Here is a 19,877-nt window from a genome sequence, read left to right as displayed (position 1 = left end):
AAAGTAAAAAGCAAATGTAAAGTGTCGAAGAGTATACCATGGTTAAGGGACTAATTATTTCGGTCAGGTAAGGCGAGGCCATGCAATTTGTTGTTTTACGGGCTAAAGCTACCCAAAATAGAGGGTCGGTCGGTCGGCGAAAAAATAAAAATAAATGTAGAATTTTACCTATAAAATTTCCCAAGGCAGCAAAAACTGCTACATCTTGACAAAAATGTGGAATAGAAAATAAAAAGGCACAAAAAGGTCGGATTCATGAAAAATTTAACATAAAATTCTCAAAACCTTGGAAAAACTGGGGGAAAACTTCCAAAATTTTGAAAAAATTGAAGTCTAATAAGTCTGTAAAGCAATAAAAATAAAGATATACTACCAAAATCAATTTTATTTTATTTCGATTTTTGGAATTTCAGGGTCGGTCAGATCCGTAAAACAACTAAACAAATTTGACTCGCCTATAATAATATGATATACATTATAATATACACCCTGTCTCACAGCCCCGGTGGTATTTTTTCCCACAACGAGGATAAAAAAGGCTTTGGAAATCCATATAGGGATAAAAATTCTATTGACAAAAGCTAAAAAATCCTGTGGGATGGTTTTCGAGTGCAAATTCTTACATTGAATTTTAAGTGGGGGGGAAATGAAAGTCAATTGCCTAGTTTGGTCAAATTTTCCAAAGTTAGATTTACTAAAAGTTAGTAACTAAAATTAGTCTGAGAATAGTATATAATTTTTTACAATTGAATTGTTTTTGGAAATCGTGTTGTGGCCTTCGATCTTTATTCGATAATGCAAATTGGAAACACCTGTACACTTGTACCATAAATTTATTTTTGATTGTTTTTTTTTCCCCTAAAATGCATTTTTACTTGTATGCTGTCAAAAACTATTCTTGAACTTTTAAAGTAAAGATGAAAGTAACTAGGGAAAGTTTTTTATGGGGATCAACTTTTGTCGATGTAGAGAGGGGATTTTAATATTTAATCTATTTGAATGAGAAATTGGGGATCTCAGAAGTTTTATTTAAAGTGGGGAAGAAAGTGTAAAAAGTTGGTATGATATTTCAAAGATACGATAAATGTTTTTTCTATATTTGTTTAGAAGGGTAACATATAAGGCAGGGCTAAAATACTTTGCAACGTTACAAGAGGGAGGGTCGTACAAAGGTTCTGATTTCCGAAGTACGGATGAATTTTGTCTCTTTTTTCCTGAAAATCAGGGTAAAATACTCCTGATTGTTTACCGAGTTTTTGAAGTACAAACTAAAAGGGCAATTTACGATGCCGAACCATTTTAAGGATTCTGAAATATACTAAAATGATTTTGTATAAGATTACCGAAATTCCGAAGTAAAAGGGTCGATTTGCGCAGTACCAAAATCTTGTACGCCTATACTTTACAACTAAACGTGAATTAATCTTAATGACAATCAGTTTTTGATTTTTTTACTGATTGAGAGCTCTCAGCGAAGAAGCCGAAGAAGAAAATTCGCAAACGGTTTTTTTTGCCGAAAAGAGTTTACAGTCGGTAGAGTTGCCAGGTTGCCAGTCTTTCTTCAAAACTCTCCCGCCGATTTTTTTCCGTATACGGCCATAACGCCATACCGCCATTTTTCCGCCTTTACTATCACTGTAACGGACGATAACATCGTCTAGGATGCCAGTTGGCTCTATTTTGGCATTAATGTAGTAATAAGTTTTATAAGATATTTTTAGTCTAAAGCAGATGCTCTCTGATCTGATATTCCATTATAACGATCGTACTAAAATTTCATTCGCTTTAAGTATGCACTAATCTTTATGTTTTGCTTTTTATTTTTTCAACAAATTTCAACATATCAAACATATTAAAAGACCAATAGCAATGGAAAAAAATTGGAATTAAAGATAATTCAGAGCACTAGTTTGAGTAAAGAAAATTCAGATAATTCAGAGAGCACTATATTTTTTTAAGGAAAAATAATTTCATCAACTTACAAAGATCTCAAAAAATCATAATCATGGTGCACACAGAAGATACATCAGGGCACTTAAATTCAATAAATCTAATTTCTCATCTTTTACAAAATATTCACATTAAACAAGAAAGGAGGAAAAAAAACAAGCAAACTTCCTTCCGCCTACTTTTTTTTCAAAATCCAAATATATTTTCCAATCTATGATTTGGTGCCTCACAGAAAATTTAAACATTACGTAATGATATATTTGTAGACACTCGCCAGCTAAAAATGTCTTTAGCCGTATATCGGCTGAAGGCGGCAAATCTCTGGACAAAGGAAATATAGCTTATTAAGCATCCTCTATAAGGAGCACGAATCCGTTAGTGGATGCCAGCAGCCTAGGAATTCCTTGCTCTCCTTGCTCTAATAGCACTTACCTTACGGGACCTTACGGTTGGGGATTGGCGATTGGTACCAACATCCATATCAGTAAAATCAAAAGGTGCTATAAGTGGGTCTGGGTACGAGATTGATGATTATGATTGTAGTTCTAGTTCTAGTTATGTATTTGCATAAGACAATTAAGCCTAATCTCGCAAATTCTACGTAAAAATTACAAAAATGAAAATATTTTAAATGTGCTGTCAGCAATAAATATATTAAAATATAAGTTTAATAGTTATGTATAAAAGTTTGTTTATTTAAAATCTAATATAAATAAATAAATGTATGTAAATATAAAAAAAGCTAAAATATAAAATGATCTTAATGCCGAAATCTTAAATTTTAAGCAGACAGATTTGAGTTGATTAGCTTGCATGGTAGATTAGTGTGGAAAAGTGTGAGAATTTATTCAAAAACTAGCAAAAGGATTTGAGTAAGTAGTTTAGTGTAAGTTTTATCTATCTTAGTGATTTTGTAAGAGTTTAAATTCCTAAAGTTAAATTTTCATCTATTTCTTTTTTAAATTCGTTTTCATCAACAAGGTTTGCAACATTTGATGGCAGTTTATTCCAGTACTGTACGGTGGAGGGAAAGAAAGATGATGAATAGCACTTAACTCTCCCTTGAATCGGTTGGAATTTCACATTACAACAGCGTTGCCTCTTTGGGTGGGTTTTTAAGTCAACAAACTTTTTACCGGATGTAATATCGTGTAGCATCTTAATTTTTGATTTGTATCTCCTACCTTCAAGGGTTTCAAGGTCCAAAGGCTTTCTGAGGGATTCTGGGCTGACTTCATAACTCCACTCATTGGCTATCCAGCGTATTGATTTTCGTTGAATCATTTCAATTTGGTGAATTAAAGATTGATTATCTACTGGATCCCATACCGTACTTGCGTATTCCACCAATGGTCTTATGAATATTTTATAGCATGTTAGTCGCGTGTTTTTGTCAGTCCATGACAAATTTCGTTGTAAAAACATTCTGGTGTTGGTTGCTTTTGATGTAACGCAGTTTATGTGGTTATTCCATGTTAGGTTCTTTGAGATGGTGATACCAAGGTACTTTGCTTTGTCAACAGTTTTTAGTGTTTGACCATGAATATTATATTCTGAGTCAATGATATTTCTCTTGTTGGTTACTCTCAAGACTAGACATTTATCAGGATGGAATTGCATTGACCAATTTGTCTCCCAGGAGACAAGATTGTTTAAGTCCTTTTGAAGTTGTACAGCATCTTCAATTGAGAGTATGGAACGATAAAGGTATGCATCATCTGCAAATAGAGCTATTTTTGATTTAACTTCGTCGGGCAATCGTTTATGTAAATTAAGAAAAGCAACGGTCCAAGGACTGTACCCTGAGGTACTCCAGAAATGACTGGTGAGGATTTTGATGATTTCCCACGTACAACAACACACTGAGTACGGTTTGATAAGAAGTCCCTAATCCAGGACAAGATGTCGCCGTTGATTCCATAATGTTTTAGTTTAATGATCAGTTTACGATGACAGACTTTGTCGAAAGCCTTACTGAAGTCTAGTAGAATGCTATCCACTTGTTCCTTATTGTTGATAGATTTTGCTAATGAATCAATTGTTTGAAGAAGTTGAGTCTCACAGGATCTCTTTTTGCGAAACCCATGCTGAGTATCCGTAAGAGAGCCATTGGCTTCCATGTGATTGATGACATGACTGTGTATAACATGTTCTAACACTTTACATGTGACTGATGTTAGGCTGATAGGGCGGTAATTTTCTGCTTTCGAGCGGTTCTTGTTTCCCACCTTTGTAAAGGGGGGTGATAGTTGCATGTTTCCAATCTGTAGGTATTCTGCCTTGTTTCAGAGATGCATTGAAAATTAGCACAAGGCCGTCTGCCAACTGGTCTGCACATTCTTTCAGGACTCTTGCACCTATCCCATCTGGTCCACTGGCTTTGTGAGGGTTCAAATCTTTTAGAAGTTTGATGATTCCGTTTTTGGTTATGACAAGCTCATCAATTTTGACACTACTAGGTGGTCCATTAGGGGTTGGGGTGGTACCATCGTCTTTGGAGAATACACTAGTGAATTGGTCATTAAGAAGTTCAGCAAGTTCTTTCTCATCTGTGTGTACAACATTTTTATTATCAACTAACGGTGACACACCACAGATATCAGTCCGTTTTGACTTTACAAAAGTGAAAAACCTTTTACTGTTCCTTTTGTCTCCACCAATGTTTTCTTTAACATAATCATGGTAAGCTTTCTGGCAAGTTTTCCTAGCGTTCTTTTCAGCCTGTTGAAATTTGGCCCAATCTCTATCTAATTTCGTTCTCCGGTAAACACGATATCTTTGTTTCTTTTGTCTGACGGCTCTTTTGCAGGATACATTAAACTATGGAACGCCATAGCTGCCATAAGTGCTCTTTTTGTACGCTCTTTTTTCATGATATTCGCTCTTTTAGTTCGCTGAACTCTTTCGGTTCGCTCTTTTGTTCGCTCTTTTCATTCGCTCATTCGCTCTTTTCATTCGCTCATTCGCTCTTTTCATTCGCTCATTCGCTCTTTTCATTCGCTCATTCGCTCTTTTCATTCGCTCATTCGCTCTTTTCATTCGCTTATTCGCTCTTTTCATTCGCTCATGCGCTCTTTTCATTCGCTCATTCGCTCTTTTCATTCGCTCTTTTGATGCGCTCTTTTATTCGCCCTTTCCGTTCGCTGAACGCATTCAGTTCGCTCTTTTATTCGCTCTTTTAATTCGCTCTTTTCTTTCGCTCTTTACTTTCGCTCTTTTAGTTCGCTCTTTTAGTTTGCTCTTTTTGTTCGCTCGTTTAGTTCGCTCTTTGAATTCGCTCTTTTAGTTCGCTCTTTACTTTCGCTCTTTTAGTTCGCTCTTTTAGTTTGCTCTTTTTGTTCGCTCTTTTAGTTCGCATTCTTTCAGTTCGCTCTTTTGGTACGCTCTTTACATGCGCTTTTTGTTCGGCAAATTATCAGTTAGGGATTTTATTCATTCTGCAAATTATCAGCTCCACAAAGTAAAGTTCTGCAGTTCATTTTTTGGCGCGAAAACTGCTGTACTGATGGTTGGTTCTTTTCGCGCAACCTCGTTCCAGGTATCATATCTACACTTTCCCCGGGGGGGGGGGCACTCAAGGTAAATGACCTACCGGACGTGCGGCGCTTAAGGGTAGGTTTTTCGAGGTTCTGACAAAGCCTAGGTACGCCCAGGTGCACTGTAAGGCAAGGGTAGGTAATTTGAGAAAATTTTAAAATCTTTGCTAAAACTTGGGGGAAAACGGCCGAAAAATGCACTGTCAGACAGGGTCGGTTTTCAGCAAATTTTGCAGTGCACTGTAGGGATCGGATTTTGAAACCCCGATTTCTGTCCGAACATACGGTGTAGTTTCGAGATCGAGCCCCCCCCCCCCGGGATTTGTCTTCAAAAAGAAGAGAATGCCCTGGACACTAGCTATGTTTTCATCTTTGAAATTCTGAACGTAATTATGTAAGCCTAATACTTGCAGAATGGTATGTAACTTTTGGTCAGCCATCTTTTAAAAAAAGACTTCAGAATTTTTTTTCTGAAACTAGCCGTTTCCATGCCGTAATAAGCTACTTTACAGAACACTAAATTTACGGAACTGATAATTTGCAGAATGGATAAAATCCCGAACTGATGATTTGCCGAACAGAGAGCGCATGCAAAGAGCGAACGAAAAGAGCGAATTGAAAGAGCGCAATAAAAGAGCGCATCAAAAGAGCGAATGAGCGAATGAAAAGAGCAAACCGAATGCGTTTAGCAAACAAAAAGAGCGAATAAAAGAGCGCACGAGCGAATTGAAAGAGCGAATGAGCGAATGAAAAGAGCGAATGAGCGAATGAAAAGAGCGAATGAGAGAATGAAAAGAGCGAATGAGCGAATGAAAAGAGCAAATGAGCGAATGAAAAGAGCGAATGAGCGAATGAAAAGAGCGAACAAAAGAGCGAACCGAAAGAGTTCAGCGAACTAAAAGAGCGAATATCATGAAAAAAGAGCGCACAAAAAGAGCACTTATGGCAGCTATGGCGTTCCATATTAAACCAAGGTTGGTTGAAACGTGTAGAAGTAATCTTTGTTGGGACATGCTTTGTTTGAGATCTTGATATAATATTTTTAAGAGATTCCCATGATGTATTTATATCTGTTTCTGTTGTGGTTGAAGTACAGAATTTTTCAATTTGTATACTTAACAGATACTTAACCCTCAAGTATTCGAAGTATTTCCTGGAGCTTGTAGAGCTTACCTTTGTTATTGCGACCAGCCGGCCCACTGGAGCCAGCAGGATATAAAGCTTCGTTTTTCTTCGGAAAGCATCTTACTAGTCGGGTTTAACTTTAATCAACTATATAACGCCCCAATAACTTCTTATCTAGGTATCTTGCACAATGCGCCATATTATATTTCTGACAAAATTTGGTCGGGGCTAACATAATGTATTATGAGTATGTATTACTTTTTTCCCATAATAGAATTATACCTCAGCTAATGGAAGTATTATTGTTTACAGTCAGACCCGACTTTATCGAAACTGGAAAATCTAAAAAGCTCTGCCAAAACGTCAGCAGGAAATCCATGGACAAAATTTTAATGGCTTCGATATTCGATACAGTCGCAAGTGAGTAACTCTAGGGGTGGGGGTAAAATGGGGCTATCTTCAAATCATGCTGTGCTAGAGTTTTTTTGATGTGTTTCTACCCAAATAACAATAATCTGAAAAAAATTTTCAATTTCATGCATTTTTCAGGAATTGCCGGACCAAAAACTGCCGATTTTGGTCCCAAAACCCCCAAAATAGCAATTTTCGTTATTTTACTGGTATTTATCCTTGTTTATGATCCCACATGAAGCCAATTAGTATTCAAAGTTGTTTGAATATAATCTAGAAGTACTTAAGATATAATTTTGGTGCTTTCAACACCTGTTGGGACCAAAAATTAGGCAAATTTGGGCCAAAAACTCAAAAAAAGGTAATTTTTTATCAATTTTGTCATGTAAAAGTTGCTTAAATGCACGTTATAGGCCTAAAACTTGCCATTCGTTTCAAAGAAATAATTGATGCATCACAGGGAGTCAAGATTAGGTGCCTCTGGGTATAGAATGGGCTTTAGAGGCTTAATTAAGCTAAATAAACAAGAAAATCAACTGTATTTTCTAAAAAAATGTAAAATATAAAGTTCAAATCTGATGCCGATTTAAATATTTTCAAATGAATTTTTGATTCATTTTGCTAAAAATTATTAAGATTTAATATATATTAATCTATAATAATTCTGATTGAGTCCATCACAATGAAGTGTGTTGATCAAACGCAAACAATACTGTTTTGCTGTTCATCAAATGAAAAAGTCTCTTTCTGGAATCTGCAGCCATATCCCAATCACCTTCTATTAGGGTAGATCGTCAAATGGCAAAGTCAAAAAATTCAAAGTGTAGTATTTTTTTGTGAACATTTAATCTATTGTAAGACATTTTGCGCAATTTTTAACCTCCTAGGTAAAAAATCCAGCATTCCCCAGGGGGTCTTTGATTCGCACTAAAGCGAAAAATGAGTAAAAATGGCATTTTTTTGCCCATTTTAAGACTATAAAAGGCCAGAAAAGGGTCAAAATGGTTTCTAAATGGTGTCTTGTACTAATATTCAACACAAAAAGACAAAAGAACCCCAGCGAGATCGCTCAATGTTTCAATTTCAGGCTAAAAAGGCTGATTTTCTCCGATTCTGGGTAGCAAAATGCACGAAAGCAGCATTTTTGAGGACCCACAACTTTTAAACTTTTTAAGGTACACATTTGAAATTTTCAGCAATGAAACACTTCAGAGAAAGCTCCAGGAAAAATCAATCTTGAGTTTTCAAAAATTTCCTATAAATCCATAATGGTGCCCTAGAAATTGAGTTTTCATGCTAAATGCCAATATTTCAAGCTAAAACTTGGTTTTCTTGGGCTAAAATCTCAAAAATGATTTCAAATGATGTCCTGAAATCTTTGGCTCTTGGAAGTATTCTGAAAATACTCTGGAAGAATCAAAATGGTTTGGGTCAGAAATTTGCCCTAGTCTGCCATTATGGCATTGCATTTCCAACTAAAACGTGATATTTAGAGTTTAAAGGCTGATTTTCTCAGGCTAAAATCTCAAAAATGGTTTCAAATGGTGTCCTGAAATCTTTTGGTGTTGAAAGTATTCTGGATATACCCTGGGAGAACCAAAATGGTTTGGGTTAGAAAGTTGCCAAAGTCCGCCATTATGGAATTGCATTTCCCACTAAAACGCAATATTTAGAGCTAAACTCTAATTTTCTCAGGCTAAAATCTCAAAAGTGGCTTCAAATAGGGTCCTGAAATCTTTCGGTGTTGAAAGTATTCTGGAAATACTCTGGGAAAACCAAAATGGTTTGGGTCAGAAATTTGCCAAAGTCTGCCATTATGGAATTGTATTTCATTCTAAAACACAATGTTTTGAGTAAGCTTGAGTGTTCTTCCTAAAGAAATAAATAAAAAAAGCCCATTCTATACCCAGAGGCCCCTGGTCTTGACTCCTTGTGATGCATTAATGATTTCCTTGAAATGAGTGGCAGTTTTCAGGCCTATAACGTGGATTTAAGCAACTTTTACATAACAAAATTGACAAAAAATTACCTTTTTTTGAGTTTTTGGCCCAAATTTGCCTAATTTTTGGTCCAATAAGGTGTTGAAAGCACCTAAATTATATCTTAAGTACTTCTAAATTATACTCAAACAACTTTGAATACTAAATGGCTTCATGTAGGATCATAAACAAGGAGAAATATCAGTAAAATGACGAAAATTGCCATTTTGGGGGTTTTGGGACCAAAATCAGCAGTTTTTGGTCCGGCAATTCCTGAAAAAAGCATGAAATTGAAATTTTTTTTCAGATTATTGTTATTTGGGTAGAAACACATAAAAAAAACTCTAGCACAGCATGATTTGAAGATAGCCCCTAAAAAATGTTGATTTACCCCTACCCCTAGTAACTCATTATATATCCAGTCTGTGCTTTGAAAGAGGATGTCAAAAGTCATTCTGAATGTCCGACCATGTTTTGAATTTTTAATTCACCAGCATCTATGCTGGAAAGTAGATTTTTTGTTGTTCAATCTGTACGGGAGATCAATTGTAAAAGGGGTTTACGCACGATACGAAAATCTCGTGTTCGCAAGCGAAAGGTTTTACACTACATACCGTAGGATTGGGCTCTTCCAGAAAAAAATTGTACATTGGGGGTAGCAAAAAATCATCAAAATTTGCCTTGTCCGGGGGGTAAATTTGATCCGTCCGGGGGTGGGGGGGGGTCCGGATTTGGGGTGTCCGGGGGGTAAGCAGATGCTTGTCCGGGGGTAAAACCTATTGTCCGGGGGGCCAAAAGTCACCCTGTTCGGGGGGTAAATCACTAAAAATTGTTATATCCTCCACCCCCCATGTACAATTCTTTTCTGGAAGAGCCCATTGCAAAACTTCCTTGTATTCCCAGCGAAACTTTTCGATTGCTACAATCAGTGCCATAACATATTGGCACTTTTCGCTAATTTACCATTTTTCGAAAATTGAAGTTCGAGCGAGAATGTTAATTTCGGGCCTTCAACTTGATTTCAACGATTATTTCGATTTGAGGGATTTATTGGTTTCTAGGCTATATTTCAAGCCCTACTGGACCATTTTTGAACTTTTGGATCCTCAGATCCTAAGGTCCTAACTTAAGTCTAGCGTTAAAACTCAGAGTTAAAACTCTACCTTTCGATGCTACTTTAAAGCACTTGCAAATCGATTGTGGTTTCAAAACACCCCGGTGGGTTTCCTTTTTGTGCCAAGTTTTTCGTCACTGATTGTAGTCTACAATGTAAAAGGACCAAAACGCCACAAAAGAAGATTTAACACGATTTTTACCGGAGACGCCTAGAAGCGAAAAGATCCCGGAGATGGGGCAGGTATATTTTCCCGGGAATGAGAAAGTTAGCCATTTTTTACGATACAATTTTAAAAAGTAGTACCCAGCCGTTTGCGTGATGCGTGATCGGGAAATAATTCGAGGCATGATTTGGGCTATTTTCGCGATATTTGCGTGGTGAACAAACCTTTTTTGGTAATTTTCATGATTGTCACTAATAGAGCAAGGAAAATTTCTATCAATGCATCTTAAACGTGTAAAAACTCTGGTGAACCAAAAGAAAGTTGATATTCTATTTTCAAAACAAACTGCTTTTTTGAAGTTTTTTTTCAACTGAAATATCTTAAAATTTCGACCTAAAATGAGAATATCATAAGGATTTTTTGAGAAAAAAAAAATGTCTTATGATACTTTGTGCAAAGTAACGGAATTTCGTTCCGTCTTTTTCTCTTTTCTCCTTTTCTTAAATCAGGGGGCAATGTATATCTACAAAAATTGATCTTGTTTATCAAAAATTGAGAATATTTTACAATAAGAAAACCAAAGGAAAATTTATATTTTCAAAATAGATGAAATATTTTGAATATACTTTCATATATAAAATACAGTATTGGAAAAAAGGTTTTAAAAATATATATATATAAAATATTGGAGAAAAGGCAAAATATATAAAATGTTGAAAAAAAGGTCAAAAATTATAGCATCCAGAAGTTATATTTTTTGAAATGCATGTCCAAAAGTAAAAAACTTTCAAAACAGGGAAACAATTTCATAATTTCCAACAACATACACCTTTTTTAATATAAGAACAATTTTATAAGAACAACGAGGATCAAAATCGCCAAAAAATAAGAACAATGCTGAGCCTGAAACTACTCAATTTCAAGCAATTTAGGGGTCAAAATAATAAAAATTGGGTATCATGCCTAAAATACCTCACTTACATCCTATAAATAAGAACATGATAGAGGCTCAAAAGTGCAAAAAAATTTTACTGGTTCTTATATCAAAAAAAGTGTAATGCAAAAGAAGGAAAAACAAATCTCATATATACTGGGAAACATTTTCATAATCTGAAAGAGCGTTGAAAAATGTCCAAATTTACAGGAAAAATTTCCACGTTTTAAATGCACGTTGAAGAAAATGTCCAAATTCACAGCAAAAGTTTTCCACCTTTTAAACGCACACGGAAGAAAATGTCCACATTCACAGCAAAAATTTCCAAGTTTCAAACGCACGTGGAAGAAAATGTCCAAATTCACAACCAAAGGTTTTCCCACGTTTAAAATGCATGTGAAAGAAAATGTTCAAATTCACAACCAAAAGTTTTCCACGTTTTAAACGCACGTGGAAGAAGATGTCCACATCAATAATTTCCACGTTTTAAACGCAAGTGGAAGAAAATGTCCAATTTCACAGAAAAAGTTTCCACGTTTTAAACGCACGTGGAAGAAGATGTCCACATCAATAATTTCCACGTTTTAAACGCACGGCACGTGCAAGAAAATGTCCAAATTCACAACCAAAAGTTTTCCACGTTTAAAATGCATTTTAAAACACCAAGGGAAATTCAATCATCAATGTCGTATTTTGCTCTGGGTTTAAATTTTAAATCCAACCACAACCATTTCCTTGGCTTGGGTGCCACATCTACCATCTGACCATCATAAAAAAAAAGTGAGTTCAAACTTTTTTGATGTTGCAAGCAGGTATTTAATTTTTCAAATATAGTATGGTCAGATTTATCCACAAATATTCAGTCACCTGCCTTTGTGTAAATATACGGGCAAAATTGAAGTTAGTTTGTTGTGTTTGTGAAAGTTGATAAATGTTCTGTTTTTCAAGAGATTGCACAATCTCGCATGCCAAACCAAACGAAACATCGCAAATCCAGGAAGGAATATTAAAGAACTTCATCATCAACCATTTCTTGTAACAATCATACAAAAATCATGATCCAATTCAACTCATTAAAGCATAAAAACCAAAGAAAAATAGCAAAAGAGCAGTATAGCAACCAGTTGTTTATTTTTGCCGCCATCTTTGTTTTGACTGTTAGAAAGCAGTATGGTCCGATTAACAATACGCTTCCGAACCGGGCGACGTTTCCCAATCGGCAAGGAAGATAGAGCGCCGTAGCCATATATCTTCAATTTACTGAAGAAAGTGAGAATTTGATGCGACAGTTAGATTGTCAACAAAGTGCCGTAAAAAAATCATAGAATAAAAGAAGAACTTTAAAATCTTAAATATTTTCATTTTGAAGAATAGGTGCAAAAAAGTGAAATATATATAGCGAAAAGTTTCATTCTTCATTGCTTTAATCGAAATGGGGGATTTGGAAAATTTTCTATGGTTAGTTTTTTGCACAAACTCCTGTAAAACAAAACAAAAGTAAATTTGGCCCGTGCTCGAAATCCTGTAATCTTGATATACAATTTTAAGTCTATACTGTGAGGTTTCACTACCCATGAATTGGCTTATTCTATTTTAATACGCGCACGCGTGCGCAGTTAGTTTCCACATGATTAGCACGAGCGCTATCGTAATTACATCGCAAATATCTTGCTCTGGAACACCGGAAGTGCACCGGAATACAAAAAAATGGCACTTTTGCTCAGGACGTTTTCGGAGCGCTGGGAGGGTCCTGTAGGGTACTTCGGATTGGGCTCTTCCAGTTAAAGTCTGTTACAGAGGGTGGACGACAGCGGAATTCCGAGGCAAAATGCGTCTTTAGGTCACATATAGAACAAAAGAAAATAGCAAAAGAACAAAGAAATCACTCATAGCCACCATTTCGCAACAATGGCCCATGGGAAATCGTGATTTTATGGGAGAAACGCAATGGCATATTGAATAACCAATTTCTCCACAACAGTTACCTAGAGACAAGATAATTTTTATTGGCTGAGGGCAAGGTAATGTATGTGGAGTAATTTGTTAATTCAATAGGCCGTCGCGTTCTCCAAAACAACTATTTGTGGGGAGCATGGAAAATAACTTTTGACTGACAATTTTGAACATGATGCTTTCTCGCTTTTCTGCTTTTAATTGATCCTGAAGACCAATCGTCCCAAGTTAGAGCAGTTGACGGTAGAAGAGGAAAGTTACTAGTACCATGTGTAATTGCGTTAGGTAAATGAGGGATCTCCAACTTCAGACCATCATACCATAAGAAATATGAAAGAACGAAGAAAAAACAAGGTTTTAGGTTTAGTCACTTGGTCCAAGTGCCTGTAAGAGTGTCTTTGGCCCTAGATTGTGACTCTTGAGCCCATCCCTGACCCTTAACTGTTAATGACCCAATACCCCCTGAGAATAACGACAAAGACAGGCTAGCTCTAACAGTTAGTCACACTAGTGTCCAGCCAAAATGCGTATCAAGGATCAATGCTGCGAAAGCGCTATATCGTTTCCTTTACTGGAAATTAAAAAAAATGCGCCACAAAACTTCTAAAGGGATTCATGAAAAAATAACCCAGCGCTTTTTAATGAAATTAACATTTTCAAAATCTATGAGAAATTGCCTAAAATTTGAGCCATACTGTAGATGAAAAAATTTGAGCCAAGCTTACTTTAGCGTATAAACAAGGCCTTAAAAAATCAGAGCACTGTGCGGGACAGTAGTGCAGGACACACAGAGGATGCGGGTGTGCAGGAGGACGAAATCGCTTGGAGATTCACATATGGTTCGAGTTGAAATTTTTCATCAAGTTTTGATTTATGTTTTTTGGATGTAGAATCCAAAAAAATGATCTCAAGGTCTGAAAAGTTGGTCGAAAGGTGCTTGACCCACATCGGAGCACTGATCCCTGGCACTGGGGATTGTGAGTTTGAATCTGGTCTGGGTAAAGATTTTTCACCAAGTTTTGGTATTTTATGTTTATTCTGGTGTAGAATCCAAAAAAAAGTGGTCAAAAAGACGTGACAGAGCACCCAAGGGGCAGTTTTGACATAGTGTGCAGAGGGGTCTGAACCCCCCCATTAATATTTCATCCCCCCCTATAAAGGTATCCCCCCTATTTTTAAAATTTTTTGATCCCGCACCATTTACAGGGGTCCGAGCCCCCAGCATATAATTTGTACTCCCAGTATTGGGGAAGAATTTTGATGAATGAAATATATTTTTCAGTGTGAATTCATACCAATAGTCAATGAACTTGAAAACACTAGCAAATAAACAGTAAACTCATAATAGTAAAACCAAAAAGTTACTATCCCCCCCATTTTTATTTGATCCCCCCTATAAGCTCAAACCCCCCATTTTAACTGGAAAATTGCCCATCCCCCCTATAAAGCCTTCCTTGAAAACTCGGATCCCCCCCCTTAAAAAAGGGGGGGGGTTCATACTATGTTTGACCTGTACCAAATCCCTCTCCCATAGAGCAGGATTGGGCAGGAGAGTCTTTTGACTTTAAAACCAAGGAATGCTTAAAGAATTAATAATTTTGAATCATTTGAAAATATTGTTAATCCCTCCAGATCCCTCTCTGTATATATATTTAAAATACATTCCTATCCGTCACACATTTTCAGTTATAACTCAAGTTTGGTTCAATAAAATGGCTTGTAATTTTCAAATTATATACTTCTATTAGAGTAACCTTTCGCTACCTTAATTCAAAAGGGGCCTAAGTCCAGGTACCCCCCAGTTCAAAAGGGGCCTAAGTCCATTTTTATGAAATTTGAGATCTTTAGTTTTTCTCAATCTCTGGCTCATTTGCTCTCTTTTGATGTACATAACAAGTAGTTTTTAAAGTTAAAAAGGTTCAAAAGTTCATACTGAAGCTCTGATAAAAGTGATGTTTAATTCAAAAGAGGCCTAAGTCCACCATCTTTTTACAATTAAGGGCCTAAGTCCATCAACTTTTTACAATAAAAAGGCCTAAGTCCACCAAAATAAGTTTGTTAAGTTTTGAAGAGGCCTAAGTCCAATTGAATTGCAAATGGGCCTAAGTCCATGCATCCTAAAAAGTTTAATTGAGTTTTTCTTTTATTTTACTGAGATTGTCTTTTCTCTTTATCTTGAATCTAGGTGTAAGTGGTTTTATTTTGGAGTGTCATATGTGCAGGTTTTGAACTCTAAAAGGCAGAAATTAACCCTCACACGTTTTTCAAAATTCATGTTTAATTCAAAAAAGGCTTAAGTCCACTCTGCAAGATTTACTAAATTGCACCTGTTACATACAAAAATACATTCCTTTCAAACGAATGCCTTTTCATTGGAAAAACAACTTATAGCTATGGCTTTCAGAAAACATTTACTTCAAAGCTTTACCATCAAAAATGGTTTCAGAATCAAGGAAAAACTTTAATTGCAATTTTCTCAAAATGACCCAAATGGACTTAGGCCCCTTTTGAATTAAGGCTCACAGGACTTAGGCCCCTTTTGAATTAAGGTAGCGATTTTTACTTAGAATTGACAAGAATTTAGAAAGCCAAATTTAGAAAGCCAAAATTAGAAAGCCAAATTTAGAATTGAGTGGTAGGAAGAGATTTTTTCTAATATTTCAAAGATGTATAGCATATCAAAAAGTGACTTAGTCCTGACTGAAACTTTCTGTCATAGTACCAAATCCATAAAAACTTAAGGTCTAATACCGAACACATCCAATTCTATGGTAATTTGAATACATTTTGCCTTGTTTACAAAACCACGGTACAGATTCCGCGTAATTCACCCAATTACCTGGAAAAACTGGTTCAAACCGATCACTTTCTGTCTTTAAAAAAAAGTTGTAAATGGTAGAGTTTATTTCAAAAGCAAATCAAATCGAAAATGCCATCATGTTTTTGATCTATATGCAAGGAAAGAAGATCTTGCATTGATAAAAATCTACCACAATCAAGAGTATCTTGTAAAACTATTCAGCCATCATGGCTAGCCATTGTCGGCAGACATTCGAGGGTGACTTTGAAAGACTTTGAATGAGTGTTAAATTTCAAAGTGCTCTTAAAATTGTCCAAAAAAAAAGATTAGAAATAAGGAAAAAAAATGTTTTCACAACTTTCATTTTAACCTTTAGCCGCCGAGAGACGTACCACGTACGTCATATATACAGGCCGAGAGACGTACCACGTACGTTTTGATACTGGGGTCCTTTCAAAGTTTAATAAAATAAAGACCAGTTTGAATTTTTCTATTCTGTAAAATTTAGCAGACAGGATAGGGGTGAAGGTTCATTTTTTAAAAATTTTACGGGTCCTGCTTTTATACATCTCGAGATATCGGAACTCAATGTCGGTGTATTTTTCAAATGTCAACAAAACATCGTTTTAGTGGTGGACAGAGGGTGTTTGATGGATTTTTGGACTGAAAAGTCATGTTTATGTCTGGTTTTTTCTTGGTTTCAGCATATAAATATCATTATATGAGATAGAGAACCTTTATTGGCAGTTTCTATGTGGTTTGAAGGGGTTTTAGGGGGTATTTCCTGACATACATGCCTATCTCTAGCTCCAACAACTCAGGGCTGTTTTGCCTCAGTTTTTCCACTATTCTGGTGTTTTATTGCTTGAATTTACATGATAGAGAGTCTGTTATGATTATTGTAGTAATTTTACAGGCTTAGGGTAAGTGCAGGGCCAATTTTAGAGCAACGGGACCACTTATTTTACCTGTTGTGGCCACAGTGTCGATTTTGGTGGAAAAGTGTGCTTCACCGAAACTTAGATTCTGAGATGAAATGAGCTTCTTCAGCCCTGAAATTTCACACAATGGTGGCTTATAACATAAACTAAAACAAAATAATTTTTCTGGGACCAATCTTTACCTTGTACCCACTTTTTTCATTCAATTTGTCAAAAAAAAAGAAAAAAAGTGAAAAAATCGTAAACATGGAATTTTTACTGTTTTGATTTGAGGCTGTGTAGTCAGGTTTAAAAGGGTGATGAGGCGTCTTTTTGGTATTATCTGAAAAAATAGATCCTTAGCTTTTCAAAATGGGTTTACTTTTTACTTAAGCTTTAGCGGTTCAGATTTTATGACATTTTCCGCGAAACCTCCATTTTCATGAAAAAAACAGCGGCAGCAGCGCGCGCTGTTTTTAAAAACAGCGGTGTCTAAAGGTTAAGACTGAAAATCAACCAATTGAAAGATCAATACAGAAAAGAGGCCAAAAAGAATTGACGTGTCCTTAAAAATCGCTAGCCAAAAAGCTTCATGCGACAATGGGAAAGTTGCAATTTAAGCGTATATAATAGTTACCGCATGGCACCGAGTACAATATGGAATATATTTTTTGATCCTTTATGCAAGGAAAATATAGAAAACTCTGAACAAGAAAAATTTATCCTATATTGTACGAGTAAAATTGTTATTACTGGTTTATTGTCAACCTGAATATATCAACAATAGGAACAAACTTTTCTCTCATTTGTGTCTCTTTTTCTTTGTTTTGTTTTTCTCCAACTTTTTTTTCTTTTCGATGCAATCAACAACGAAACATTCGAAAAAAGAACCGAATGGTCATTAAAAAGATAGTTCACAGGCCACCATGCGAGCACATGGGCCTCTAGATGAACCGCTCTTTGTTCGGTTTACAATTTTCAAGATAGAGTTTTTTCCTAGGGCTCCCCTGACTTTGAATTTGAAGCTTGCATCCTTTATTGAAGCATTCATTTCTTGGGCTTTCATACACCACTCTGTGATTGTCTTCCCTTCACTTTTCACAAGATCTTCTGTCACTCAGAAGGGCAATCTTTCTCCTTTAGTGATTGCTCTTAACACTGTATTTTTGTCTTTTTCCTTTGCAAATCGAACTTTTATTGGTCGATAGCGAAAATTTTCCGATTCTTTGAGTTTCTTCAATCTTTATATTCCTTAAGCATAACATCATACCTAAGATGTTTTCATTTAGATATTCTTTGTCGTAGATTTTGGTTAACTCCTCTGAATCTTCAGTGGGTTCGTCAACTTCATGAAGAATTAAATTGCATGCTGTGGATTGAATCTGTCATTCCTCCTGTTTTTCCCTTCGAAATGCGTTTTCTGTCTGTCTGTCTGTCTGTCTGTCAGCACAGTGATTCAATACATTGAATACCAAATAATGTCATTCTTGGTAATATCAATTATAATGGACATTTCAATAATAATTTGTAATACACGTTATGCCTTTTAAGTTAAGCAATCTAGCAAGGTTGCAAAATAATTCTTTCTACAATCAGTGACAAAATACAAAAGGGAAATTCACCGGGGTGTTTTGAAACCACAATCGATTTGTAAGTGCTCTAAAGTAGGTTCGAAGGGTAGAGTTTTAACTCTGAGTTTTAACGCTAGACTTAAGACTTAGGACCTTAGGATCTGAGGATCCAAAAGTTCAAAAATGATCCAGTAGGGCTTGAAATATAGCCTAGAAACCAATAAATCCCTCCCAGATCGAAATAATCGATGAAATCAAGTTGAAGGCCTAAAAATTGACATTTTCGCTCGAACTTCAATTTTCGCAAAATGGTAAATTAGCCAAAAGTGCCAATATATTATGGCACTGATTGTAGCTTTCCAGCTCATCTATCCTTCTTATATGTGCCAACCTCAATAATTTAATTATGTTTGATAGACACCAAGCTATCTTTGAAATTGCCTCCTCTGACCTGCAATGACCAACATTAAGTGTGCATTTATCTATTATTTTTCCTAAAAATATGTTTTCTGGAAATAAAGGCATGAATCACCATATAGCATGCTTACAATAAAAGTTTAATGCAATTGCATTATACATCATTAGCAAATCCTTGCAAAATCATAGATTTTTATCATATGACCTGTTATAAAATGTACTGTAAATATAAAAGTTTGTTTAAGTTTGAGATTGTGTGTTTATTTATCCTATTTCGATATTTTTTTACGAAAGCTGATTTTGTCTACATTATCCAAACAGACACACGAACAACCATTTTCATGATATAATCATGTCTTTTTAAACAAGTATGTATAGCAAGGTTAATTAAACTTCTGTAGGAGGAGTTGATAAATTGTAATCAAATTATTCACTTGAAACTTTTATGGTGAAGTATCTTATCTAGTGAGAGTGTTTTGAATTGATTGGCTAAGTTTTTTGATTTGCTGGAGGATGCGTAGCCCATTGCTTTTGAGGCCACGGAGTAAAAGCAAAATCGAGGAACGAAAGGAAAGTCCTCTATTGAGTCCTATACTGAGAAGACCTAGAAGCAAAAGTAAAGGTATGACTCGTTACTTACATTTTAAAGTCATATTTTTTCTTAGAAGGTTACTAATTACACATGCATGAAGAACTGAAATAATATGTAATGAACGAGAGGACTGAGGTCCTTTGATAGCCATGGCTGAGCGAAATTCAACAGAAAGTATTGAAGAGGTTGAACAACCAAGAAGGCCCTCCTCACTACATGGTAAGTGAAAACTAGAAGAGTAAAATACAATCAGAATAGAACCAAGCAAAAGATTTTAATAAAGTGCATGATTCTGTTACGATAATAGTTCAAATCAGAATATTGGATGTTTTGCTGTAAATGTTCAATATCTTTATCTTGCATGAAATCCAAACGCAATTATAATGAGCTAATGGAGATTATCTTGTTA

At 35.7% G+C, this 19,877-nt stretch overlaps 1 protein-coding gene across 1 annotated transcript in view; it reads left to right on the top strand.

Moving 5' to 3' along the window:
* The first annotated feature begins 6,912 nt into the window (after nucleotides 1-6,912).
* Nucleotides 6,913-19,877, top strand: part of LOC136803951 (protein furry homolog-like) — a 51,774-nt gene continuing 38,809 nt past the window's right edge. The window contains exons 1-2 of the mRNA XM_067060677.1: nucleotides 6,913-7,031; nucleotides 19,545-19,687. Coding sequence (XP_066916778.1) covers nucleotides 19,618-19,687 — 70 coding nt within the window. The 5' untranslated portion in view covers nucleotides 6,913-7,031; nucleotides 19,545-19,617. The remainder of the gene's footprint in view (nucleotides 7,032-19,544; nucleotides 19,688-19,877) is intronic.

The sequence above is a fragment of the Clytia hemisphaerica genome, unplaced genomic scaffold (genome assembly GCF_902728285.1).
Source record: "Clytia hemisphaerica strain Z4C2 unplaced genomic scaffold, Clytia hemisphaerica genome assembly, whole genome shotgun sequence".
In the NCBI taxonomy this organism is placed as follows: Eukaryota; Metazoa; Cnidaria; class Hydrozoa; order Leptothecata; family Clytiidae; genus Clytia; species Clytia hemisphaerica.
The sequence above is the reverse complement of the archived record's forward strand: the minus strand, read 5'-3'. Positions and strand labels throughout refer to the sequence as shown.